The sequence below is a fragment of the Suncus etruscus genome, chromosome 11 (genome assembly GCF_024139225.1).
Source record: "Suncus etruscus isolate mSunEtr1 chromosome 11, mSunEtr1.pri.cur, whole genome shotgun sequence".
NCBI classification, from domain to species: domain Eukaryota; kingdom Metazoa; phylum Chordata; class Mammalia; order Eulipotyphla; family Soricidae; genus Suncus; species Suncus etruscus.
In genome coordinates, this window is record NC_064858.1 from 18,872,677 (window position 1) to 18,886,221 (window position 13,545).

A 13,545-nucleotide genomic window follows, 5' to 3' on the forward strand; every position below is an offset into this window, starting at 1 on the left:
AGAGAGGTGGCCCATGACTGTTCCTAATACAGAAGTCAGTCTGCCATTTTCATAACCCCAAGTGAGACCCTGGGGAGTGTGCAGGAGCTCTGGCCTCATCTTGTACTTATTCTCCCTTCTTATAATTTATTAGCCATTAATTCATTGATTAATTCCTTATTAATATATTCTGCTTATTATTAATAAGTGTATGACTGTTCAGGTGCTGAGGAATTCAGTGCCATCCTCACCCCTGTTCTGCCACACTCACTACGATGAATACCCTGGAGGTCAGTTAGGACCCCAGGGCTCTAATGAGGCCTAAACATTGGCTTTGGCTTCTGGTTTGGAAAGTTCTGTCTTAAGACTTAGTTGAAGCTTTAGATGTCTTTAGGATCCACGATTCTATTCTATTCTGCATCGCGGGTAGTTAGTTTCCTCTACTCTTGTTCCACAGGTCATAGTAGTAACAATAATTCCCATTTGAGAGCCAGGGCCTTGGGTAAGATGCCTGTCTAGCCTGTGGCCGATCCCAGTTTCATTCCCAGCACTGCACTGCATTTTGTGAGCACCACTGGGTATACCATCCCACCCCCACTCCCAGATCCCCACCAGGAAAACGATTCTACTGCAGATATGGCCTGGGATCACCTGTGAGGGAAGTATCAGGGTCAGGTAGTCTGTGAAGGATGAGTGTTGGCCTGGCCCCTGGACACAGTTCTCTGTCATCTGTCTGCAGCTCCAGCCACCTCCCTGGAGTTGGAGGCTGTATCACCCTAGCCTGCTCTCCCCTGAGGTGTTTCAAGTTTCTTCAAAGGTATCACTAATGCCACCATGACATAGACTCTATGTGAGCCCCTGGGAGATGCTCGAAAGATTGGTATGAATAGCTTCAAAAAGAGGAGGTGGATTATGGATTTATGCCAGATGGAAGCAGTTACCTCCTGATGCCTCATCTGGTGGCTTTTCACAGTGCTGGTCAGTATGCTTGGATAACTGGCCACATGTTGAGAATGACCATGACAAGTCATTTGGTGTGCTTTCAGTGTGGTGAGAAGGGTAACAGGATGAGGAGGCTCCACTGATTGGAGCATCCATCTAGAAATCAGGTCCTTGCCAGCGAAGAAGTATGTCATGCTCTAATCTCGCTCAGACCAAGATGAAAGAATGTCACATATGGCTGCCACTGGGAAGCTGTACAACCTATGGGCTTCAGACTACCTAGTTTTTGCTTTTGCAGTGCTGGGAATGGAACCTAGAGAGTCACACATATAAGAAGAGTTAATGCTCTATAGTTGTGAGACTTTCTTAGTCTTGTTTTACATCTCTGAACCTGAGTCCCAAGTTTTGGAGGGAAAGTGAAGATGCGCTGAGTTGTAAAAGTGACAATTTTATTGCAACTGGAACATGCACTGCCCTTGATCTATAAGCATCCTGTAAAATGAAACTATTTACAACTGGACCCTTTTGCCAGACATCCACCTTGCCCCACTTGCCAATGAAGTCCCTCCAAATTGGCTGCGGTGCCTAACAGGCCACCCTGGACTGTCTCTACCTCTCACCTCACTCCAGGAGCTCCTATACTGCTGACTCTGTTGTAATCTTGACCATCTTCAGGAAGAAAATCCGAGTTCTTTACCAAGAAGGCACCAATTTCAGTGAGTCCTGGAAGAGCTGAGAGGAAAGGATAGCCCACAGGGCATGGCAAGAAAAGTGCTCCAGTATCCTGGCTTTGCAAAATTCTGGGCAAGTGGCTGCTGTTCTGCAGTGGTCCAAAGCTGTGATTGTAGCAAATCTCCCAGAGGGTGGTCAAATTCAGGTCCACTTCTGCACCAGACCACTCCATTCAAGCTCTTGACCTGGGCTTCTCCAGTCTTTATCTTTTCACAGTGAGTTCCATGGAATAACGTCTCAACTCTGATATGGTTCATTGCTGTAGTCACCTATAGTCGCCTGCCCCACCTTCACTCCATAGAATGCATAAATATCCAGCTTGCTCCAGTTGGGATAGTGCCAGAAAGCAAGCAGCATGAAGATATTTCTTTCTTCTATTCCTGGTCATCGAAGCTTGTGTGATTCAAATCCAGAAAAGAGGAAGACACACGTTCTCCAGCAACCCTAATTCTTGGTAAGAGAAATCTTTGCAATGTTACTCATGGTCTCCCACTTTCCCTTATTAAGCTCCAGCAAAACATAGCTTAAATTGACGCCTGAAAGAGACTCCCACAATTTGCAGAAAAGCTAGGCCTCTGCTCCAACGGGTAGCGTTGCTTCACTTTGCCTTCACAGCTTCGGCTTCCAGGGCAAAATGCTGAAGCCCAGAACATCTTCCTTCACGCGACCAGATCCTTGGGGGCGGCGAGTATGGCCTTCCTATCGCCAAGCGCCATCCTTCAGCAGCATCTCAGGCCATCCAAGGTGGCTTCAACCCAAATCCCACGGGAAAGGCTGACTGAGGTGGCACGCGAGCCTTTCCGTCCTTCTCCATGCAGAATTAGTTCCCTTTTGTCCCACATTCCGCCGTCCAGTCCCGCTCATTCAAGTCCACTCCGCGCCCTTTTCTTCTGCTTCGGTGCATCGCACCGGCGGACCCAGAGGCGGAAGGCATTAGCCGCATCCGGGACTTTCCAGAAAAAAAAAAAAAACCAAAAACCTCACGAACGACGCGAACACGCATGCTCCGGGCCGCCGCGCCCTTCCGGCGCCGCCGTGACGTCATGAGCCTGCGCCGTCGCCCGGGAGTCGGCGGAAGCCGGTGGCTGCGGCCATCATGGCGCCTCGGAGAAGATTGCCCAGTGTGGATACAGTGTCGGGGACCCGGGTCAGCCCGCTCCTGGACATGTGAGTGCGCCGCGACTCGGAAGTCCGGAGCCGCCGGGCCGTGGCCTGAGCGCTTTACCTGGTTCCTCCTGGCCTTCTGGGTGCAGGATGAGTGGGGATTCAGAAGGGATGCGCGAGGCTGCCCAGGAGGCCCTGGAGCCCGAGCCTCCAATCGAGGCCCAGGATGCGCGTCGAAGTAGGACTGGCCGAGCGTGGGCTTTGCGGGCTGACTCCTTTTCCTTCCACCCAAGGGCCCAGGGCAGAGTAGAGGAGCCACTTGCGGAGCTGCTGGCTTGTGCCATTCGAGACCCATAGGCCCAGCCTCTCCTGCTTTTATTTTTTGGGGGGATCACACCCAGCAGCATTCAGGGGTTATTCCTGGCTCTGCAGTCAGAAATCGCTCCTGGCAGGTTCTGGGGACCCTCTGGGATGTCGGGATTCGAACCACCGCCCTTCTGCATGCAAGGCAAACGCCTTACTCCATGCTATCTCTCCAGCCCTAATCTGACGGTATTATCCAATCTATGGATCACCTACCTGCCACTCAAGTTTTAACATTTTTTCCATTCTAGCCACAGACATAGAAAGTCTATTCAATTTGGCCAGCTGGCAGTTGACACAGGGAGACTATCCAGGCCCAATCCCTGGAATCATAAAAGTTAAGGACTGAACATTTCATTTCTAAAGAGTCAGAATTTAAAAAATAATAATTTTTTTTTGCTTTTGGGTCACACCCGGCAGTGCTCAGGGTTAGTTACTCCTGGCTCTATGCTCAGAAATCGCTGCTGGCAGGCTCAGGGGATCATATGGGATGCCGGGATTTGAATCATCGTCCTTTTGCATGCAAGGCAAACACCTTACCTCCGTGCTATCTCTCTGGGCCCCTCTTTTGCTTTTTTTTTTTTTTTTTTCACCCTACACCTTCACCCTGGTTGCAGACCAGTGGGGTTGATGCTGTCGTAAAGGGTTAGACAAGTACTGGGGGCGGGGGAGCGGAGAGATAGCATGGAGGTAAGGCGTTTGCCTTTCATGCAGAAGGTCATCAGTTAGAATCCTGGCGTCCCATATGGTCCCCCGTGCCTGCCAGGAGCAATTTCTGAGCCTGGAGCCAGGAGTATCCCCTGACCCAAAAACCACCAAAAAAAAAAAAAAAAGGCAAGACAAGTACTGGGGTGAGAAGATGCTCGCCCATGGACTTGACCCTGGGAGCCTGGAGCAGTGCCAGGGGGTCGTAGGATTCCCCACAGGGTTGGCACGATGGTGTGACGATGCGGAGAAGACTTGGCAGCAATTCGATGGAGCCTTCTTGGTGGAGCTGTGAGGAGATTCCGGCTGGTCTGTGAAAGGTCGCCCCTGAGTGCCACAGATCGTCCTGTGTCCTGTCCACCTAACTCCAGTCCTGCGCCCCAGGGACCCAGACCAGCTCTACATTGGAAGGCCTCCTCCTATGTGCTGATTGTCATAGAAGACACACCTGCTATTCATTCTGGGGTTCAGACCATTGACCCATCTGGTGTCATGGTCTCTGTTCTGTCACTAATGGGCAGATCATTAGTTGTATGACCTTGGACCTCTCTGTCTAATCCCACGCTGCAATAAACACATCGATTCTAATACTGCCCTATTTCTTTTTTTTTTTTTTTTGGTTTTTGGGCCACACCCGTTTGATGCTCAGGGGTTACTCCTGGCTATGCGCTCAGAAATCGCCCCTGGCTTCGGGGGACCATATGGGACACCGGGGGATCGAACCGCTGTCTGTCCTATGCTAGCGCTTGCAAGGCAGACACCTTACCTCTAGCGCCACCTTCCCGGCCCCAATACTGCCCTATTTCTATGTGGACAAAAGGTTTTCAATTTTGGGTAATCATTCTTTTTTTTTTTTTTTTTTTTTTTTTTTTTTGGGCCACACCCGTTTGACGCTCAGGGGTTACTCCTGGCTATGCGCTCAGAAATCGCCCCTGGTTGGGAGGACCATATGGGATGCCGGGGGATCGAACCGTGGTCCGTCCTACGCTAGCGCTTGCAAGGTAGACACCTTACCTCTAGCGCCACCTTCCCGGCCCCTTGGGTAATCATTCTTGCCTTGACATAGAACAACCAATTTTCCTTTTCTGCCAGCATGTGGCTCTCCTTAAATGGCTAGATTGTCCACAGCTTTGAAACTGTCTTCTTTACCTGGTTAAAGAGGGTTTTTTATTTTGGCTTCATCATACCATGCTCATCCTGGGCTGTGCTTAGGAGTGGCCCTACCTATGTTGGATGATCATATGCCATGCAGGAATTGAGTCACATACTATCGCTAGACTCAAGAGTTTGTTGTGATGGTGGTGGCTTTTTAAATCTTGTTCTTAGCCATGTTTATTTCCTTATTACATATTTACACACCACATGAGTTCAGTCAATATTTTCATCGACACTTTTTCTCACTTCTCAGCATGGTCCCTCTAGTTTCATCCATGTTGTAATGAACTTGAGGGTTTCATCTTTCTAGCTAAAGATTTTTTTACATTACTTTAATGATTTTAGAGAGTTTATATATCTATTCTAAAATCAAGAGATTTCTTTTATGTTGCCTTCATTGAACTTTCAGTAAAGTTGATAATCTGTGGGGCCAGAGAGATAGTATGGAGGTAAGGCATTTGCCTTGCATGCAGAAGGAAGGTGATTTGAATCCTGGCATCTCATATGGTTCCCTAAGCCTGCCAGGAGCGATTTCTTTTTTTTTTTTTTTTTTTTGGTTTTTGGGTCACACCTGGCAGCGCTCAGGGGTTCCTCCTGGCTCTATGCTCAAAAATCGCTCCTGAGGGCCGGGAAGGTGGCGCTAGAGATAAGGTGACTGCCTTGTAAGCTCTACCAAGGAACGGACCGAGGTTCGATCCCCCGGCGTCCCATATGGTTCCCCCCAAGCCAGGGGCGATTTCTGAGCACATAGCCAGAAGTAACCCCTGAGCGTCAAACGGGTGTGGCCCAAAAAAAAAAAAAATCGCTCCTGGCAGGCTGGGGGGAATATATGGGATGCTGGGATTCAAACCACCATCCTTCTGCACGCAAGACAAACGCACTACCTCCATGCTATCTGTCCGGCCCCCAGGAGCTATTTCTGAGTGTAGAGCCAGGAGTAATCCCTGAGCACTGCAGGGTGTGACCTAAAACCAAAAAAAAATGTTGATTATCTGTCAGACAGTTGCCTTAAGAAATCATTAGACAGGGCCGGAGAGATAGCATGGAGGTAAGGCGTTTGCCTTTCATGCAGGAGGTCATCGGTTCAAATCCCGGTGCCCCATATGGTCCCCTGTGCCTGCCAGGAGCAATTTCTGAGCCTGGAGCCAGAAATAACCCCTGAGCACTGCCGAGTGTGACCCAAAAACCACAAAAAAAAAAAAAAAAAAGAAATCATTAGACAAAAATTGAGAAGTCCTCTGAATAAAGATAATTGATGTTAGTGGTAAGTGTTAAGAGTGCATCCCTCAAATATATGAAACTTTCAGCTTAATTCCTGATTTTGGAGCCAAAAAAAAAATTCTTTAAGAGGACTGAATCAGTTTCTTTTATCTTTTTTAGAATATAGGTATATGTAGTCATGAATAGTTTAACACTAATTAGTTATTTAACCACATACTTCATCTTGTATTCTTGTAAAACTCAATTTGGACCAGGCAGTTGCTAACAGGGTTGTCATAACAAGCCTTGTATTTGGGAATCTTGGTTTGACCTCTGGTTCTGCATGGTTCTCAGAATCACCAAGTAGGTACCAGAAAACAACAGTAATAACAACAACAACAACAGTTAGCACAATTGAGGTGTGCTACCTGAATCTATATCCCAAGTTATAATATTGGAGCTGGAGATCTGGGCCACATCCAGTGATACTTTGGGACTACTACTGACTGTGCTTAGGGGTTGATGCTAACAATGCTTGGGAAACCATATGTGGTACTAGGGATTAAATTAGGGTCAGCTCCTTGCAAAGATAGTATCCTACCCCCTGCACTGCCAATAGTCATATTTCTTTTAACTGAAAACTAGTCAAGGTTTTAATGCAGGAGGCACAATTGCCAGAGGCACTGTAAGTGCCTGGAGCAAATGTCATACTCAACTAACTAACTAGCCCTCAACAAGATTACAAAAGGTCTGCTTATTCCTAGCTTGCTATGGGTTTTGTTTTGTTTTTTTTTTTTTGTTTTTTTTTTTTTGGTTTTTGGGCCACACCCTGTGAGGCTCAGGGGTTACTCCTGGCTATGCGCTCAGAAGTTGCTCCTGGCTTCTTGGGGGACCATATGGGACGCCGGGGGATCGAACCGCGGTCCGTCCTAGGCTAGCGCAGGCAAGACAGGCACCTTTCCTCCAGCACCACCGCCCGGCCCCGGGTTTTGTATTTTTGGTTGTTTTTTTTGTTGTTGTTGTTTTGTTTTTGTTTTTGCCACACCCATTTTGATGCTCAGGGGTTACTCCATATGGGACGCCGTGGGTGGGGGTGGGGGCGGTCCTTCCTTGGCCAGCGTTTGCAAGGCAGACACCTTACCTCTAGCGCTACCTTGCCGGCCCTGGGTTTTGTACTTTTTTTTTTTTTTTTTTTTTTTTGGTTTTTGGGCCACACCCGGTAACGCTCAGGGGTTACTCCTGGCTATGCGCTCAGAAGTCGCTCCTGGCTTGGGGGACCATATGGGACGCCGGGGGATCGAACCGCGGTCCGTCTCCTAGGCTAGCGCAGGTAAGGCAGGCACCTTACCTCCAGCGCCACCGCCCGGCCCCGGGTTTTGTACTTTTAAGTAATGAGTTCGTATTTTGTTTCTTTTAAATGTTCTGGGGCTGGAGAGATGGCATGGAGGTGTGGCTTTTGCCTTGCATACAGAAGGACAGTGGTTCGAATCCCAGCATTCCATATGGTCCCCATGTGTCTGCTAGGAGCAATTTTTGAGTGTAGAACCAGGAGTAATCCTGAGCACTGCCGGGTGTGACCCAAAAACCAAATATATATATGTCCCCTGAGCCATTTGAGCCTCCGAGCCCAGTGATCTCTGAGCACTGAGTGAGGAATATGCCCTGAATACCGCTAGGTGTGGCCCAGAAACAAAAAACTGTCAAACATTATATAAACAACTACAAAATAATTGTATAGTGAATTTTTGCCCCATTGGATTAAGTGTAACCTGAAAGCAAGGAGATTCCATGAGCTATTATGATGAAAATTTATATGTCTTTGATTCTGTAATTGATTTATAGCATGTACTCTAAAGAGATTACTTTGCTCATGGGTGGGAAATTTTAAAGGTGCCCACCCTGTCAGTCCCTGTAACCTTGGTGCATGATGTACATGCCCCCACATAGTTTAAACATGAAGTAATGATGTCGTAATGATGAACTTGAAGAAGCTGGAGCCATAGTTCAGTGGGTAGGGCATTTGCTTCGCACCTTTTTGTTCTGAGTTCAAGCCCCACCACCTGTATTGTCCCTTGAGCACCACCAGGAGTGATCTCTAACCACAGAGCCAGGAGGTACCCCTGAGCACTGCTGGGTGGTGGCCCCAAAACAAAAATAAATAAAAGCTGATTGTGCAATAATGTCCTATAAAAAGGACTGCTTTTTGTGACTGCTTGTGACTGATGTTTTCTTTTTTTTTTTTTTTTTTTGGTTTTTGGGCCACACCCTGTGAGGCTCAGGGGTTACTCCTGGCTATGCGCTCAGAAGTTGCTCCTGGCTTCTTGGGGGACCATATGGGACGCCGGGGGATCGAACCGCGGTCCGTCCTAGGCTAGCGCAGGCAAGTCAGGCACCTTACCTCCAGCGCCACCGCCCGGCCCCGTGACTGATGTTTTCAGACACGGTCTAAAAACTTTCTGTCCGGACTCAGCCCATTGAGGAATAAAACTTTGTTCATGTGCCACACAGATATTTTGGTGAGCTTGATTAAATGAACACCCTTACAATAGACAAATTCTCCCATGATGGCCAGCACTGTTTCTATTGGTAAAAGTTTCTATCTAGTGTGAAGAGTAACATCTCAGGCTGAATCAGCTGGAACAAGGCTTGCCAGGCCTCCTACCATGAAGAGCAAAATAAAGTACAGTCCAGTTTATAGCTAGTAATTGTTTAATGTTATCCCTGCAAAAGATTGTGGCAAAATCCTCTAACTCTGGGGGAACGCTATCACAATAGCTGACCGGAAGTGTGCATAAATATCAGGTTCAATGCATGTGAATAAGTGATAGTGCATTCAGAAGCCTAGGCTCCCATAATGCCATGGCTCAGCTGGAAAGGGAAAACAGCCCAGAGGAATTGAACACAAGCTAAGCATGTGGGGTACCTTCTGAGTTTCATCCCTGGCACCCCATCAAGTCCTGAACACTGTCAGGATGAACTCCTAAGCCCCCAGCTATGATTAGCCCTGAATACACTGTATTACCTGAAAGCCAAAAAATTTTGTTTTTTGGAAATTAGGTTTCCTCCTCTAGAAGGGTCACAGAAAATGTAGAATTCTAGCTGCTTGGAATGAGGATGGTGGTAGCATCGCAGTTGTAATTAAGCTAAACCAAGTCAGGAATGGAGCTTGGTGCAGAGATTAGGTTGGGTGTTTATTTGGTCACTGAGAACAAGTGAAATTGATGGGACACCTGCTGGCTGAGGGTGATTGTGGCCCTGTGTAAATTGGATTGCCACAATGGTTGTATGGTTCCAGGTTTTTAGCACCTGTTTCAGCTATTGATGAAAGTAGGAGAATGATGGTAAAAGATATAGAAGCTTATATTAACTGTGGTGTTGTTATGTTGTTATGGTATCTCTGTTATCAGTGGATTTACTGTTTGCAAGCCGTCCTAATACAATGGGTATAGCTAAGTAAAGTTAAAGCAAACATACAAGTAGTTACAATTCATTGTAGATTTATTTGATCACCACTTTATAGTGCTCTGAGCTGTCCTACTTCCATGGGCATTAGCAGATTGAAGTCTACTACTGTGCCAACACTACTGCTGATCAATTCATGCAAAGTGCTGGAAATGATCAGTTTCTGAACACAGGTTCATATAACTGAAGATGCTCGGAAAGTCAGAGATTGAGTGCTTTTTTTGCTAAGCCCCAGAGTGATACTCTTAAATTGCAAACTCAAGGTAGTCCCTACCTTCTGGAGAACTCTTAAATTGCAAACTCAAGGTAGTCCCTACCTTCTGGAGAACTAAATTGAAAACAGTGGCTAAGGGCAATTGATTGCTAAATGTCATAGAGTGGGGACTTGAGAGATGGAACTCATATCTCTGGCAGCTGACCTTCCGAAATTCTGGGCAAAACATGGTTCCTGAACATCACTTGTGGGGGGGACAGACAATTATTTTTATGGGGTGGAAATTTCTCAACCTAGTAACTATTCTTTAACTTTTATTTATAGCATAAGAGAGTTTATAACTTAAGGAATAGGTGCAAACCCTGTAATTCCAGAAGAGAATTTAAATCTCTTGATTTATAGGCATGTCTGTTCCGTTTTTTAGCGGGATACTTGCTAGAGAGATGGCCTTAGAGCCTGGTGCATGCTGAGACCTAGTGTTAGTGGGTAAAACATTTTCCATAATTATATGTTAATGATTTCAGAATCATGAGCAGGATAAACAAATTTATACAAAAGAACCAAAAAAAGCTTTGATGACAAAAATGAATATAATTTCACTGTAGAGTTCATTATATTCTTAGAAATTAGATTGTTGTGGAAATGATATTGGCATATTATGCTTTAAAAAATAGGTGGCCAGATGCTCTGTGTATTTAATACTGAAGCCAAAAATATGTTCTGGATTTGTTGTTAAGTCGAAGGGAACAGTTATTTTTCTGTCAGGATTGAATTAAATTATATGGCTAACGGGCCAAAGAGATAGTACAGGAATTAAGATTGCCTTGAATGTAGCAGATTCTGGTGTGATCGAGGTACATATGGTCCTCCGAGTACCACTAGGACTCAGGAGTAATCCTGAGCACTATCAGTTGTGCCCCAGCTTTCTTTTCGCATAATAGAAAGTGACTTTTACTGTTGGATAATTTGGGGTGCATATGGCTGCCTGTGTGTTAATGGAACTGGCAGTAGTAATAGTGTGCATCTGTGTTATTTAACAATCAGTTGTGTTTCTGCTTGTATTCTCCAGGCAGTGCCTATTTTCAATCTGAAGCCCAGCCTCATAAGAAAGTACAATGAATATTTCAGCTTGAGACTGCTACTGTACATGTCAGTTTGTGTTGATTGGTGGATGGCGTATGTGTTGGAATTCCAATTGTTAAAGTTAGAGCAGGGTTTCATGAATTAATTGGATTATGGTTAAATCATTTATTGGGCTTTATTTCTCCTGAGTTTTGTTTTGTGTTTTTAGGGGTGAGAAGCAAGCACTAGAATGTCCTCAGCCGAGAGCAGCTTTCAGTTTCTTCACTTGCAGACCAGTGTGGGGGACCACTGTGTTGATAGCTAGACTTAAAAGAGATATTTGTGCATTGGTGGTTCAGGAGTCTGGAGGTGCAAAATCTCCAAAGTAGTGTTTCGTCATTGAACAAGCAAAACATTGAGGGTGCTTATTTTGGTGATGTCTTTGTTTTAGCAGTTGTAGAGACTGGCCTAGGAAAAACATGATTTTATGATTTAGGTCATATATGATGTATTTAGTAAAGGAGGTATGTAGAACAGTGTGGGAGAGCATCGTGTTCATAGTTGAGCAGCCTAGACTCTCACGTCTGGCTTCTCTGATAGATTTGAATACCCAGTTGATCCATGTACAAGAGGGCTGATTCTGGCAGACAAAACATTAAACAGGTGTTCAGAGCCAGTGATCATTCACTGTGACTAATTATATTGTATTTCCTTTTCAGATGCCTTTGGTACTTTGCGAAAAATATTTCCAGATACATCACAGAGGTTAGGCCTTTGCCTCCCAACATAAAAGATCGACTGCTTAAAATAATGAGCCTAGAGGGGCAGATAACAGATTGCAATATAAGTGAGGTAAGAAAGCAAGCACACTTATGTTTTACTAATTTGTTTCAGAGTTTAGGAGAATTGCTAAATAATAGAAGCCATAATTTTTTTAAAAGTTAAGTGAATGTTGCTGCTGTTTGCTTCAGAAAACCAAACGGTCCATATGTAATACTTCTTAAAGGATCTTCTCTTAGTATTCCTTGTCTTGATCATACCAGCATCCTTGATCTCTGAGTTTTTAAAAGGCTTTCTCACATATGATATATATATATATATGTTATATATATAAATGATCACATATCATTTATATATGGTCAGTTATACATTAGTAAAGTTGGAAAGGCACAGTAACTGAACAAAAGGCCAACTCCAGAGATGTTGATATCCATCAGACTGGTCCGCATTTTCCTGAGATACAGCATCCACCCACTTCCTCATGCTCAGAAGCGTCAACATTCAGAGCATCAGGGCTCTCATTCATCTATGGCATATGGAGAGACTAGACAGCATGGAGCCATGATAGACCCATCAGAAAACTGGGTGGCTGGAACAGGGGTGTGGAAGTAACAGATGGGAAGTGACATGAACTCAGCAAGACCAAGTCTTGGGCACTGGGGTGATAGTGAAACTGTAGGGACTGTACCTCAATCATACACAGTAACATTATTGGAAACTTAAAACATAAACATCAGCAATAATCTAGAGACATTTTTTATAGTTTTTTTTTGGGGGGGGTTGGGTCACACCCGGCAGTGCTCAGGGGTTATTCCTGGCTCTATGCTCAGAAAATCGCCCCTGCCAGGCACGGGGGAACTATATAGGATGCTGGGATTCGAACCACCATCCCACTGCATGAAAGGCAAATGCCTTACCTCCATGCTATCTCTCTGGCCCCACATTTTTTATACTTTAAGATTGTGTAAAACCATTGTAAGGGGAAAAACAAGTTAACCATGGATCTGTGGGTGACAGGCAGAAGGTTCAAACTGTTTCCTAAGCGCTCTCATTCTCAGGCTCCACTATCCTGTTCAAGATACCATCCTCAGTTGAGCTCCCCCTGCAGAGTTGCCCACCTACTTTAAGCCAGCTTTACCACTCTGGCACTCAGCCTTAGTTTTAGGTTTTGGTTTTGGTGTCACACTTGGTGATTCTCAGGATGTATTCTTAGCCTGGTGTTGGGGTCCCTCTTGACAGTACCAGAGCTCAAGCTCAGACCTCCCTCATACCTGACTTGTGCCCAGTTCATTGAATTCTCTCTAGCCCTGAGCCTTGATTTGTTTAGTTATGAAATGTGCCCGCAGCTGTCCTCACTGTCACACTGTCTGTGAAATGTGCTAGCAGTGTCCTTACTGTCTGTGAAGTGTGCTGGCAGCCATCCTCACTCTCTGTATGTATGTGAAGCATGCCAGTAGCTGTCCTTACTGTCTGGGCTCTGGCAATATTGATAGCCAGCAACCTTGAGCTCCAACAAGCAGGCTCTTGGTGCATGGCCACACATTCTGTGCATGACTGCCTGTGACTTCCTGCTACCCATGCCTCAGCATGGTTGTGGACGTGGCACTTTGTTTTCCACAGATGAGCTGCTCCCTGCACAGTTGGCTCCTGGATCTTCAGGGCAATTCTCATGCAGGACTGTGACTAAGGGACACTCCAAGCCAACACAGCACACAGGCAATGCCCCTTTGGGCTCTTCTTCATGACCCATTTTATCCTGTGCTTTTGGCCATTCAGTTAATTTCACTATCAGGGCCAGAGTGGTGGCGCAGGTTGTAGGGCGTCTGCCTTGTGTGCGCTATCCTAGG

The 13,545-nt window shown here is 45.8% G+C and overlaps 1 protein-coding gene across 1 annotated transcript in view; it reads left to right on the top strand.

The window, feature by feature from the left end:
• Window positions 1–2,730: 2,730 nt before the first annotated feature.
• Window positions 2,731–13,545, top strand: part of AMN1 (antagonist of mitotic exit network 1 homolog) — a 32,862-nt gene continuing 22,047 nt past the window's right edge. Inside the window, exons 1-2 of the mRNA XM_049783846.1 lie at window positions 2,731–2,820; window positions 11,638–11,770. Coding sequence (XP_049639803.1) covers window positions 2,750–2,820; window positions 11,638–11,770 — 204 coding nt within the window. The 5' untranslated portion in view covers window positions 2,731–2,749. The remainder of the gene's footprint in view (window positions 2,821–11,637; window positions 11,771–13,545) is intronic.